This window comes from Peromyscus maniculatus, chromosome 15 (genome assembly GCF_049852395.1).
Source record: "Peromyscus maniculatus bairdii isolate BWxNUB_F1_BW_parent chromosome 15, HU_Pman_BW_mat_3.1, whole genome shotgun sequence".
NCBI classification, from domain to species: Eukaryota; Metazoa; Chordata; class Mammalia; order Rodentia; family Cricetidae; genus Peromyscus; species Peromyscus maniculatus.
The window spans coordinates 79,738,468-79,752,881 of record NC_134866.1 but is presented as its reverse complement, the minus strand read 5'-3'; the positions used below and the strand labels follow the sequence as shown (position 1 = coordinate 79,752,881).

Genomic DNA, 14,414 nt, shown 5'->3' with positions numbered 1-14,414 from the left:
TGAGAAAAACGGTTCGTTTTTGAGACAGGGTATCATGTAGCTCCACACAGACCCTGAATTCCTTTCTCTACCCACCAAGTGCTATGATTAAAGAGGTGCACAGCTGATGAGAAAATTTAATATCTCTCCCTCCCTCGCTCCCTTTAGTCAGCTATGGTTTTAAATCCAGTTTCCCAGTTTCCTTTCTTACAAGTCTTCTATTTCATTAATCCGCTGAATTAACTGTTGGCTTTCAGGACACAACTATAAAACAACTGTCATATATTTTCTAAGAAACTGTGTATCAAATTTCTAAATACATATTTTACACAGTAGAAAACAAAAAAGTTAAAAGGCACATCCAACAATGAGCTAGATGCCATTTGCTTCATATTTATTGAAGTCCAGACACACCCCTATCAAACAGAATAGTGGGAGAATCAGCCAATTATGATGTAAACTACACCAAATAAAAACCTTCCTCTGTACCCACATCCCCTCCTTCCTCTCCAGTAATAGTGGAATTCCCAACAGCCCACTTAGGCAAAGTACAAGCCTTCACGTTTTGTCCCTTATCCACAGTGACTAATTATAGGAATATTCCACTAGAAACCATCCTGAGGATGTCTACTTCCAAAGTCTCTTGAATTCATTCCTGTATCTCAGTCCTACTGATAAACACCTCATGCATTCTCACCCGAGTCTCTGAACAGCCTCTTTGACAAGAGTTTTTTCTTCTAAAATCCACTTCTACACGTACAACACAAGTTTATTATAAATGAGAGCCACGTTCCTCCTTATCTCAGATTAAGAATTTTCAAATTCCCAGCAAAATGAATACAAATTCAAACAGCCTCAACAGCGTGTTAGAGTTATAGCAAAGAGGAAAGATGAAGTAGCTACAGCTAACAGATGTTAGCTAAAAAACTAACAATTACAGGCTGAGATTTAATACAACTGGATTGAAGGTAATAATCATACTCTATGTATTTTTTTAAAAAATTAAAGAATTTAGAAAACAATAGACTAGATATGTTCAGCTGTATTTTAAAATATTATATATTTAATAAATGGAGAAATGGTAACTTTGAAAATAAAACCCAAGAGAGATAGATAAAGCTGAGTCTGAACAAAAAAATCTTTGGGTGGGAGTGGGAAGGGAAACAAGGTCTATGTATCCCAGGCTGGCTTCAAACTGGTAATCCTCCTGCAGTACTAAGTACTACAGTTACAGGTGTGTGTCACCATGCGGGACTCAGGATTCTATTTACACATTTGGGCCACTGTCAATGTACCTTTCCAAAGACACAGCTTTACAAATAAGGTGAGGAGAGGAGACAAGCATCAGTCACCTTACCAACATTCCCAAGCTGCATTATAGCCCCCCCAACACTCAAGTGAGCTGTTCACGTACATCAGAAACGCAGTCCAGCCAAGTCAAGAATAAATGCCATGCCAGAGTCATCCGTGTCAGTGATGATGTTAGTTTATTTAATATAGACTGGAGAAAAGGGGTTCTGATGAAATATTTACCCGTGCAGATGTATTTCCTGTATTTTTAGTAATTATACAGTAAACTGATATTGTCTTACAATATTTACATAATCATCACTGGTAGTGATCAGTTCAGAAAACGCTGACCATGCTTGTGTATATGTATTGTATCTAGTATGCATGTGCAGGTTAAAAGAGACACACGCATAAGGAGACAACATGACTACCAGAGACTTTGAGGAGTAAGAAAGCAGCGTGCACACCCATCTCACTTGTCCTAGCTTAAGGTTAAATTTAGAACTCTGTTCCAGCAACAGGGAAAAACACCTAGATTGTAAATAGAAAAAATTCAGACTGACTTATTTCACTGATTAAAACAAAGGATGAACCATTTCTAAGGAAAAATAAATAAATTCAGAAAGGGAGTAAAAAAACATGATCAGTTACCTTTTCTAACTTTTTGGCCTCAATATGTCGAAGTACTTGTTCTCGCCAGTCATGAGGAACTTTACTTTTTCCTGGAGGATCTAATAAAGAATGTTCAGAACCAACCCTTGCATTTGGTCTTTTAGAAGGACTAGTCCTTGAGTAATTGAAGTCACTAACTGACATAGTTCTCTCTGGTATTTCGTTAACAGAGGGGCGGGCACTCTGAGGCCTCGAAGTATTTGGGCCATCAATGCTGTATGCTCGTGCAGAAAGAGGTCTCTGTGATCCTGACATCATTGGTGTTCTTCCCACTGAATGTAACTCTCTGTATGATAAATAATCTCCTTCAGAAATTTGAGTACGCCTCGTGAGACCAGGATCACCAAGATTTATAGAAGCTGTTGAAGACACACTACTCTGTCGCTGAACTGCCGTCCGAGTTCCTGTTGGAACTAGCCGGTCATTTGGGGAGATAGCCCACATTTCTCCATGTCTGGCTGGAGCAAGTCTCTGATGTAAATGGTATGCAGTATTGGCTCTAACATTGTTATGGTTAGAGAAATTCATATTGGCAGAATGCTTTGCATAACTGTGATTTTCTGCGCTCTCTGATCTAGGAAGGCGCTGAGGAGGAAAACTGACAGGATCTAGTTGTGAATTCTGTTTAGGGTGCCACAGACTGTCTTTGACTGCAGCAGTGCCACTGTACTGGACATTATACTGCGGAGGGCCACAGAGCTGAGGTGTAGACTGGGGGCCAGTTACTGTGGGGGTTCTTATTATATCTGGCTCTTCAGGGTTGTGATTTGAATCAAACCTGAACAGCGTCTTTGTACCCGCCATTAGGTCAGAAGATGAGGAAGAAGCGGCGAACACCTGCAGGGGCTGGTCATACAGCAGTGTGGCAGACTTGCTCCTCACTATGTTTTTCCCATCCGCGGCGGAGGTGACTTTAACTGCTGCACTTGGTGCCTGAGGATCGTCATCACTAAGAATGTCATAGATCTTTAGGCCTCCAGTCTCCATGTTCGTTATACTATGAGATTTCACGACAGATCCGACTGGACCACTTCTCTGAGGGGAGAGATCTTCAGTGCTTTTAGAAATACTCACGTCAGCAGAACTGGAGTTCTGTGGTTCAATCCCACTGGCAGACTGTGCAACTTCCTCAGAAAGACCATTTATCTTATTTATGAATTCCAAATTCGGATACTTATTTCCATTTTCTGTGTGCCGAGCTTCACTTTGAGAATGACTACTTAAAAAGCCTGTATCCTGTGTCTTTGATCTTTCCTTTATTTCTGGCTGGAACGTATTATTTGTCACAAGTTTATTAAGATTCATGTTGATATGGTCTAACTGGTGAGATTCATCAGATGTGACTTTTGAGTCATCTTTTTCAATCAGAACTAATCGCTCTTCAATATTCAATTCATATTCAGGCAACTTAAAATCCTTTTTATCATTAACTTTGAATTTTTCTTCTGGTGAACTGTTTAAAACATCTCCATTTTGTAAAAGGCTGTTAAAATTTTCATCTTCTTGCCTAAAATAAAATAATTTTATAAGAAAGTAATAAAGACAAGTTTTCTTGGTAACAGAGTCATTAATAACTATTTGATATGCAGTGAACACAAGTTAAATAATTGATGGAGTGCCAGATGAAGACCTTAATTATAATATACAAATATTAAAACATCATTATAACCTACTGATATGTACAAGTTTTGTGTTTTTATATCAGTTAAAATTACAGTTAAATAAAGAACTTTGTCAAGTAGTAGAATTACATTGTTAGAAAAAGAAGTAAAACAGCTAAAAGTCATCAACAATATCAAGATTAATGCTGTGGAGTAATCCTTTTGGACTGTACAGATTTGTCACTCAAACTGGTTTAATAAAAAGCTGACTTGCCGGTAGCCAGGCAGGAAGTATAGGTGGAACAACCAAACTAAGGATGATGGGATGAAGAAGGGCAGAGTCAGAGGAGATGCCAGCAGATGCAGAGGAAGCAGGATATATAGGAAATGAGGTATCAAGCCATGAGCCACATGGCAGAGGGTAGAAAGAAATATGGGTTCGTTTAAAATGTAAGAATTAGCTAGTAACAAGCCTGAACTGTTGGCCGACCACTTATAATATTAAGTCTCTGTGCTGGTTATTTGGGAAGCAACCTCAGGGACACAGGAAAACTCTGCCAACAGATTAAGTTTCATCACAATGTTCAATCAAACTTCTTACAAAGTAGGTTACTAGGGCTAAGCTAAGAACACGAACAGAATGGTGTATCTTCTGTCTTGTTTCCCAAATGTGGGAAAGCTACATTGAGAGTCAGAGAGTAACTTGAGTGATGAAGTAAATGGCATAGGACTATTTCACAAGTAATTCTGAAGCTTTACATTACCTGCATTAATAATAGGCTACCATTCTTAACAAGTGATTATTTAATCCAAATATATAAACAATTAAGTTAAACTAAATCCAAATATATAAACAATTAAGTTAAACTAAAACAAATAACTACATAAACACCTAAGTTCATAAAGGGACCAAAAGAGAAACTACATAATCATTACTCAGTGGTACAAAGTTATTTGGCAAATATTTCATAAATGTGTCATTCTAAAACTATAGAAAATATTTTATTTCTACTGGGTGGTACAGAACAGAGATATCTAGTCCTTGGCACTACACTAAAATTGCAGTTATTAAAAAAGCATATAAAATGTACCCTATACTCCTTGTTCAATACTTTGTTATATAAAAGGATGACTTATACCATACTACTTTCCAACAGTAACATTAGGAAAGTTTTATATTTCAACAAATTAACCATTTTCTTTAACATGGAAGGGATTATAAAATCAGCAGTCTACTAAGCCTATAATATAAAATTAAGAGAACGGGGGCTGGAGAGATGGCTCAGAGGTTAAGAGCACTGCTTGCTCTTCCAAAGGTCCTGAGTTCAATTCCCAGCAACCACATGGTGGCTCACAGCCATCTGTAATGAGATCTGGTGCCCTCTTCTGTGGGGATATGTACAGACAGAACAATGTATACATAATAAATAAAAAAATCTTTTAAAAAAAAATTAAGAGAACGGATTATATAATATTTGAAATCATATTCAGACAGAATATTAGTATTCTTTTTACAGTAAGTCAAGAACAGTTTTTATTTAAATATTTGAAATCATATTCAGGCAGAATATTAGTATTCTTTTTACAGTAAGTCAAGAACAGTTTTTACCTAAATATGTCTGCAAGTTAAGAACAGTTTAACTCTAGTCATGATTTAAAATACCTGTAAAACCAGAATGTGGTTCAGTAGCAGCCTAAATCTTTCCCTCAAGTAGACTTCTAGCTTACAGACTGAATCCACAGTTGAACGGCATTGTCTTGTTTTGATCTAACTGTCATAACCAAGTTCCCCCCCCCCCCACAAGACAAGGTTTTTCTGTGTAGCTTAGCTCTGTAGACCATCCTGCTGCCCTTGAACTCACAGAGATCCTCCTGCCTCTGCCTCTCAAGTGTCTGGACTAAAGATGACCAAGTTTCTTGAAAGCTTAAATAATAAAATGACTTTTAAACTTCTACTGAACCCGGGGTAAAAGACTTTAAGTTTACATACAGCTTTCTTTCAAAAGAGTTTTCCTAACAAAATTGAGGACAATATATAGCACCACACAAGAGTATCTGAATGAATCCTCAATGGCACCTCCTTAGAATGGCCCAGCATTTCTATGGTGTCTGAATGAGACATGCCCCACATAGGCTCAGGTGTGAGGGCACTTGGTCTCTCTCTAGTCAATGATGCTATTTGGGGGAACTTTAGGGCGTGAGGTCTTGCCAAAAGAAGCATGTTATTAGGGACCAGCTTTAAGAGTTTATAGCCTTGCCTCATTTCCAATTTGCTCTCTGCTTTCTAGCTTTGGTTAGAGATGTGATCTCTCAGCTGCCTGTTGCCATGACTCTCCCCAACCATTAAAGACTCTCCCTTAGGAACCATAAACACAAATAAACTTTTCCCCACACATCCTGTTTGGTCGTGGTATTTTATCACAGCAACAACAAGAAGATGGCACCAGGGAGTTGGTGGCTGTACAGAATCTGACCAGGTTGTTCCTGGAGGACCGTGGCGAACTGTTGAAGGCCATAGTAAAAATGAAGCAGAGTTTAAGGTCATTCATTCATTCTAGTAGACACCTGGAGACAGCAGTGCTGGAAGTGCTGAGTAGGGGAGAGGCCCTGCTCAGGAGCGTCTTAGCAACTGTGCAACTGGCCATCCGATGGCAGGCTGGCAGAGAATGTGGCTGCCTTCTCTGTCCTAAGAGCTTGCCTGATGCTAAACTAAGTAATATGCAGCTACGGCTATGTACGCCTCTTATTCCAGTAGAAGGAAGGCTGAAGCAGGAGGATCTCTGTGAGTTCAAGGCTAGCCAGGATTATGTGGTAAGATTCTATCTAAAAACAAAACAAAAGTAATGAACTAATTTCTTTGGGGCATGAAATTTCAAGATAGTATGATGTTCAATCTCTGGCATAGTTACTATTGATTAATATTTATACAAATCTATAATGAGAAACAACAAATATAACAAAAGAAATGAAAAATGTACTGTTTGATGAGAATAGAACACCAGAAAAGTTAATATTACGGACAATGCAAGTGCTAGAAAAGGGAATGCAATTGTTCTAGAGATAGCACCATTAAGGACAGTGCCCTGCTCTGCACCAGAATAACAAGAAAGGTGCCTTCAGGGCAAGACCCCACTCAGCGAGCCTTCCAACTCAGGAAAGAAACCTAAGAGGTTTTCTGCTCCCAGAAAGCAACTGCTTAACATATAAAAGATGCTACTAATGTGGAATGAGGCATCTAGGGCCCATCTCAAGCTGTTCATTTAACTTGCCAATGCTATCCATGACATGAAAATGTAAGAGTCAGGTGGCCATGGATTCCTCCTATATAGTTTCAGAGAGCCACTGAGGACAGGCAAAGTTTGGCAAGGCTGGAGTTGCTGTGAAAGGGCCATGAGAAGCCATTTCATCAAACTTTGAAAGCAAAGCCTGGTTGCAGTAGAAACTGTTAGACACACCAGAATCACGAGACATCTGCCAAGAGCCGATTATAGAGAGACGTATACAGAAAGATGTGTGCACAGGCCACAGAGCTAGACACGCAGAACTTGACACTGGACACGGAGTTGTAGGATTTGGAGTACGCTCTGCTGAGTTTTGGTCTTGCTTTGGTTCAGTATTCCCTCACTATGTCCTCAGTCCTCCCTTTTAGAATGGCATTGTATATTCCATGCCACAGTATGCTGGAAGTATACTTTTTTTTTTAGACTTTATAGGTTGGAATGTCACAGTTAAGAGATTGTGTTGAGCCAGCCTGGGCTACCAAGTGAGTTCCAGGAAAGGCGCAAAGCTACACAGAGAAACCCTGTCTCGAAAAACCAAAAAGAGATTGTGTTGAGTCTCCAAAGAGACTTCAGACTTTTGAATTGTGTTAAGACTGTTAAAGACCATGAGAATGTTAAACACTGACTTAAATGCACTCTACATTACGATATGGCCGTGAGCCTATGGCCGACAGGGAATGGAGCACTGCTAGATCACTAGGAGTGGGCTTGAGAATTTATAGCTTCACCCCACTGCCAGTTTGACCCCTGCTTTCTGCATATGGTTGGAGGTATGATCTCTCAGCTTCCTACTCCAGCTGCCTACTGCCATGCTTCCCTAACCATTATAGACGCTCCCTCTGGAGCTGTAAGCCAAAAAAACTACTTCTTCCATAAGTTGCTTTTGGTCATGGCATTTTATCATAGCAACAGAATGTAATTAACAGGATTTCTAAGGATTAAAAAAAAAAACTTTCAATCTGAACTTCCTCAAATTGGCTGTTTATATGTTCTAACACCTTGAAATACTTATATTTGTTCATTTCACCTAGAGATTAAGAATCTACTATATTTTATTGTTACTTTCTCAACTAAAAAAAAGCTATTTTAAAATAGAACTGTATAACCACTAATCAATCAGTTTCAAAATGGAAGAAATATATTACCTAAGTCACTTGCATAATATTTGTGAAAACACTTATGTTTGGCCCTATATTTATTATTTGTATTATTACTCCTATTTATTATGTAAGTAAATAATCTTATTAAATATTCACAAACCTGATTTTGGAGTTACTATCGATAGGTGTTTGCTTCACTGGAGAACAGAGTGAGGTGTCTTGACTACTGTCAGTATTCAGAGAAACTGAGTCAGACATCCGAGACGGAGAAGAACAGTTGCTGTTATTCTGATTGCTATTGTGTGTGACTTCATCTGATAAAGAATCTGTATCCTTTGCATCATCTGAAACAACAACAGAATATTTAAGAGCAATAATAAATTTATTAATAATTAATGGAAAGTTTTTGTATTGATTCTATCTACAACGTGATAAGTAGATAAGATAATGAGAGGCATCTCTGAAAATTAAATCCTAAATATATACAAAAATTAAAGAATTTTAAAGTAGTGGTATCATTTTTTTTAATGCAATCAAAGTTAAGGGTACCTAAGATTTGATTTAGCTTACTGATAAAATGATGGACAGTTTTCAAAGGCTACTTATTCATTTTGGTGAACATTCTTCCTATTTTAAGAACTCGTAATAAAAATATACTTAATCGTTCACAATCTCCCTATAGTTTATCTGGGTAACACATATGCACATGGAATTTCTTCAATTTATTTTGATAATAAAATTGAGCAATGTAACCAATACATAAATAAAATGAATGATTTTCACAGGTCAGTTCCCTTATGTCAGACAAATGTTTAAAAATTTATTTTTATATTTATATCTATGTATGCATGTGTATTTGAGTAAAATATCCACAGAGGTCAGAGGTATCATTTCCCCTGGAGCGGAAGTTACAAAGTGAGCCACCGTACATGAGTGCTGGGAACCAAACATGGGTCCTCTGTATTTCTCCAATCTCAAAGAACTGCTTATAAAGTGGTAATCTCTCAGTATGTGAGGGGCTGTTTATCTAACAAAGAAACAAAACAAAACAAACCAGTATTTCCATTCCACTAAGGCATAAGTGTAAAAAGCAGTTTTGAAAACAGTCATAAAAAAGCTCTTTTTAAAAAACTCAATTCTAGGCAAATCAAGGAATTAGTATACCCAGACATAGCCATAGAGCAGCATATGAATGGAAGGTATATTTGTTTTTCTTACAAGCTTGGCTCAAATGGTCTAGTAATCCCAACCTCAAGGTACCTGAGTCTTGGTTTCTTTCTTTTCTTTTTTTCTTTTTCTATTTTTTTTGTTTGTTTGTTTTTGTTTTTGTTTCTTGTGACAGGGTTTCTCTGTATAGCTTTGCACCTTTCCTGGAACTCACTCTGTAGCCCAGGCTGGCCTTGAACTCACAGAGATCCGCCGGCCTCTGCCTCCCAAGTGCTGGGATTAAAGTAAAGGCGTGTGCCACCACCGCCTGGCTCAAGTCTTGGTTTCTTAATTTATAAATATACCATTAGATTGCCTTTGAAGTCCTTTTTATGGGGCTATTATGACACCCAACTGTTTAGCACAGTAGTATACCTAAGCAACTGGTAAATAAAGTATTCAATAGTTTCTAAGTATCGTTATAAAGCATCATGGTAATATCACTAGTGCTATGAAGGCAACAGCCTGGATAAGCACTTGGTAGAGATAATGCAAAGCTAATCAGCCACTAGTTGTAAGAGGTGTGTGTGACAAGATATGCGTTCGTTACAAATTACTTCATTTCTAAGAGTCTAATATTGTCTTATATGAAAATTAGTTGGCAAAAACTGGGGAAGAGGGCTTAATACCATTCTGGAATAGGTAAGAATAAAATAATATGCATCTAATACATATCAGGTACTATGTTATGTATTTTATGTAAAATCCTTCATGAGCCTCATTGTAATTCAAATTTGTCCTGTATACATGGGATAAAATTAAGCAAACAAGGATAACATATTTAGAAGATGAGCAACAGAAATGGAATTATAATTATTTCCCTTTAATGTCCATGCCCTTACAAACAAAGTCTGCATGGGAGTGGGGAGGACCTACTGATATCTTTCTTTAAAAATGGGAAATAAGGGGCTGGAGAGATGGCTCAGAGGTTAAGAGCACTGACTGCTCTTCCAGAGGTCCTGAGTTCAATTCCCAGCAAACACATGGTGGCTCACAACCATCTGTAATGAGATCTGGTGCCCTCTTCTTCTGGCCTGCAGTCATATATGCTGTATACATAATAAATATAAAAAAAAGTTTATTAAAAAAAAAATCTTCAAAAAAAATGGGAAATAAGAAGAACATTTTGGAATGGCAGTTTTAAATTTTGTTTTCAAAACGTTGCAATAATGTGACATTCAATAAAATTTATTCCCACAGAATGAATACATCTTATTTACACCATCTCTAGTGCTAATGCTTCCCCTTCAACGTCTAACCTTTTTTGTTATTACTAAGTGCTACAACTTTGGGTTGGTTAATCGAGGTTTCAATTAACGGGGGTCGCATCTCTGCCATTTTCATTTCTTCATCAGAAGAAAGTTCTTCAGATTCCTAGCATAAGGAAAAAGGGGGAAATAGAAACATTAAACTTTGGACTTTGTAAATGAATAAATACACCATAAAAACCGCAGGGAAAACAAAGTATATCACTACGAACATGTATGAGACTGCTTTTTAATGGTAATAGTGGACAAAAATCTGCATGACTTCACTCTTTCAAGTACAACAATAAACTACAGCAGTTATTAACAACATATTAACATATTTATGGTATCATTTTTGAAGCTATAATAGTTACTGTGTGTCAGAGTTATGTGAGGTTATAGGCAGGCAAAAATGAGCAAAACACAGTCCTGTCTTTGAAAGAGTCAGGTTATAGAGTCCCTCACCAGAGTCTCTCCCTAATTGTCAAGTTTAGTCTCTTAAGTATACTTAGCTTCTAAGGTATCTTCTAGGATGGACTGCTATCAATGTGAATTTGAAAACGGGACTGTTACTGTCCATGTTTATTACAACCAATACACCACCAATTGTTCCAGATTACCTACTACTGAGTAGTGTCAGCAAAGAAAATAACTTGCTAACAACTATTAATAGAAAGATTTTGATATCATATGGTATGCATGAAATCAGATCTCTTGCTGTTTAAATCATTCCTAGGTACTAAGATGAAACTAAAGCAAATTCTTTACATAACTTGTTCCCCTGACAAAGAATAAAACCAAACAGTACTAAGGACTTTTATGTCTTTATAAGTGCCATAATAAAAGTATGAATAGTGGAGATGGTGCTGTAATTAAGAGCACTTGCTGCTCTTACAGAGGATACAGGTTTACTTTCCACCACTCACATGGCAGCTCCAGTTCTTGGCACACAAAAATACTGTCTATTGTAATGAAATAGTTTGCCGATCTCTATTCATATCTTTAAAGATGTACTTATTTTTGTTGTGTATGCATGGGTGTTTTGCCTGTTTGTATGTCTGTGTACCATGTGTGTGCAAAACCCATGGAGGCCAGAAGAGGGTGTTGGAGCCTCTGGAACTGGAGTTTAGAGGAGTCACCATGGAGTCCCAGCTAGGAATGGTCATTCACATCTATAAACCCAGCACGTAAGAGGCTGGTGTAGGAGAAATACCCCATGTTATAGCGACATGGGCTGCACAGGGAGCTCCACACCCTCTGGGCTACAAAGTGAGATCAAGTCTCAAGAAGTTTAGAGTTCCATGTATGTTTACAATCTCATTTACACCTGAGATGTACACATTCAATAGGATATTATTCAGCCACAGGGATAAGATGCATTACTGAGAGATATCACAATGAAATTCAAGACAATATGCTAAGTGAAAGAAATTATAAAAGACCACATATTAGGCCATTGAGATGGCTCAGTGGGCACTTCTCTGTATTAAACAATACAAAACAAAACCAAAAACCTCTTAAGTGTATGGTTTCATTTATTCAAAATACCAAGGACAAGCAAAGTAGGTATTAGTTGCTTAAAGTTGAGGGGGATGCAGAGCTTGAAGAGGGACAGAAGTATGAGATTTCTTTTTCTTCCTGTGGTTGTAAAAATACTCTGCTAGGAACTGTGGACTGGCTTTACAACTTTGTAAATTGTTTAAGCCACTGAATTATATGCTTTGAATCAGTAAACTGTGTAGGGTTTGATATCTCTCAATAAAACCTTTAAAAGAAGTTCTATAGCTTTTACTTATTCAATATGAGAAATTACATCTACATTCTTAGACACTGAACAAGAGTAACACATTCAATGATGAATGCTTACATAAGCAAAATGATTGAGGATAGATGTAACAGCCATTTTCTGTTGTTCAGGTTTTTGTCTGTTTGGTTTTTTTTTTTTTTTTGCACAGTGCTAGGGATGGATTCCAGGGCTGTACGCAAGCTAGGAAAGTGCTCTGCTACTGACCTACGTCTTTAACTTTTCATTTTGATGTTACAGAAACAAAAGCAAGGGCTGGGAAGGTAGATGAGAGGTAGAACATGGACCTGTTATAGACAATGAACTTGAGCTTGATACCCATTATCACAAAAATAAAGAAATAAAAGTAATTGTAATTATTCATTTTATATAACACATCATAATCTAATTTACCTATAAGTCATTTACTCACAAGTACAAAAATTTTAAGTTTAAAGTGATATATTTCAGCAGCGTGAAATTTTTCAAGGATTGCAGTATTTTCTGTAATCATACTATTAGGTTCCTATTGTTAACATTAATGAAATGTTAAATTGGAAACTCTTATGATTATGTCGTAATGAAGTCATACCTCAAACACATCATCATGGTTGACAATATGCTTCAGGTTCCCAGAGACTTTCCTGTTTGCAGTCACTGGTACGTTTCCAGGGCTGGCCTCAGCCTCAGGCTCACTCATCTTCTGTACAGAATTCATACACTCTTCTCTTTCATCAAGTTTGCTTTTCACTGTAGTACTTTCTGAAGCCTGCATAAAAGATAAAGACCGCATATGCTTTATGTCTAGTTTTGTATTAAGTATTACATAAAATTTAAGCAATACATCAGCTTCCAATTCTAAAATAATATTAAAGAAAATGTGGCCAACCAGTGGTGGCAAACGCCTTTAATCCCAGCACTCAGGAGGCAGAGGCAGGCGGATCTCTGAGTTTGAGACCAACCTGGTCCACAGAGTGAGTTCCAGGACAATCAGGACTGTTTCACAGAGGAACCTTTTCTTGAAAAACCAAAAGGAAAAAAAAAAATAAGGAAGGAAGGAAGGAAGGAAGGAAGGAGGGAGGGAGGGAGGGAGGGAGGGAGGGAGGGAGGGAGGGAAGGATGAATGGATGGATGGATGAAGGGTGAACATGTAAATTAGAATCACAGATAAAATGTTTATTTGGAGGGCAGATGGCCCATAGGGAGCCATGATTATATTGAAATACATAATTTAGCAAAAGTTACTTTTCCTCTAGAAGACCGGTATCAAGTGAGTCAGTTAATAAATTATTTTTGCCTTCTGTGGAATTCACAGTGACTCTAATGACATCACAAAACTTTTATTTGGGGGGTGGGCAGCACTGAGAAAATTCTGAAACGTTCCAAGGAAATGTCAAATGTCTGCAAGAGAAATTAATTGAAAATCAGAATAAAGTGGACCAGTATCATCAAACTAGGAGGGAAGAGTATTTCCAGAATAGCTCTCTGACAATCATTATATCTTATTATTTGTTCAGGTAATGACTCTCTAAAGGCTTTCTTGACACAATCCGGATGAACTAGACATTCTGTAGTGAGAGAAACAGAAGATGAGGAACTGGGGAATTCAAAAAGTTAATTTACAGTTTAGCCATCTGAGAACAAAACTACAAATTAAGTAATATATAATTTAGATCATCGCATCAATTGTCTCAATTTTGAGGTAACCTCAAATATTTTACATCATTACTTGGAATTGAGTTTCTAACCTTCACACCCATATCCTTATTTACAACTTGCTGATCTTCATGCTTCATATCTCTCCCAGATTCGTCATTAGTCTCTTCATCTTTTAATCTATGTACAATGGTTTGAACAGTCTTGACCATGTTCTTAAGCTCATCTGGGTATGGTGTTGGATATCTCTTTAAGTTTCCCTCCTAGAGAAATAGAGAAACACTAAGTATTAGTATTTCTAACATGAATCTCAGAACTAAATGTATAACCCATCTGAAGTTCATGCTCAGCTCACAGGAACAGTGAAGAGATTACGGATTTATAGAAATTCTGTTTTCCCTTATATTTATTCAGTTGTTTTGTTTGGTTTTCTCTTTCTCTCAGTGCTGGGGATCAAACTCTGGGCCTTTACATGATAGACAAGAGCTCCACCACTGAGTTATATTTCTTCTCAAAATGTACCTTTTAATGGCACTTTTGTAATGCTCTGTAATGCTCTCAAATTTTTTCATAGGTGAAACAATTCGGTTTAGTAAGTG

The 14,414-nt window shown here is 37.4% G+C and overlaps 1 protein-coding gene across 13 annotated transcripts in view; it reads right to left on the bottom strand.

The window, feature by feature from the left end:
- The window catches only part of Erbin (erbb2 interacting protein), a 109,995-nt gene that overhangs the window by 14,990 nt on the left and 80,591 nt on the right, over positions 1-14,414 (bottom strand). For all 13 annotated transcript variants that reach the window (XM_076552159.1, XM_076552158.1, XM_006982736.4 and 10 more), the window contains 5 exons: positions 13,908-14,078; positions 12,752-12,928; positions 10,389-10,503; positions 8,084-8,267; positions 1,921-3,448 (listed from right to left, as the gene is read on the bottom strand). In XM_076552159.1, the coding sequence (XP_076408274.1) occupies positions 1,921-3,448; positions 8,084-8,267; positions 10,389-10,503; positions 12,752-12,928; positions 13,908-14,078 (2,175 nt within the window). The remainder of the gene's footprint in view (positions 1-1,920; positions 3,449-8,083; positions 8,268-10,388; positions 10,504-12,751; positions 12,929-13,907; positions 14,079-14,414) is intronic.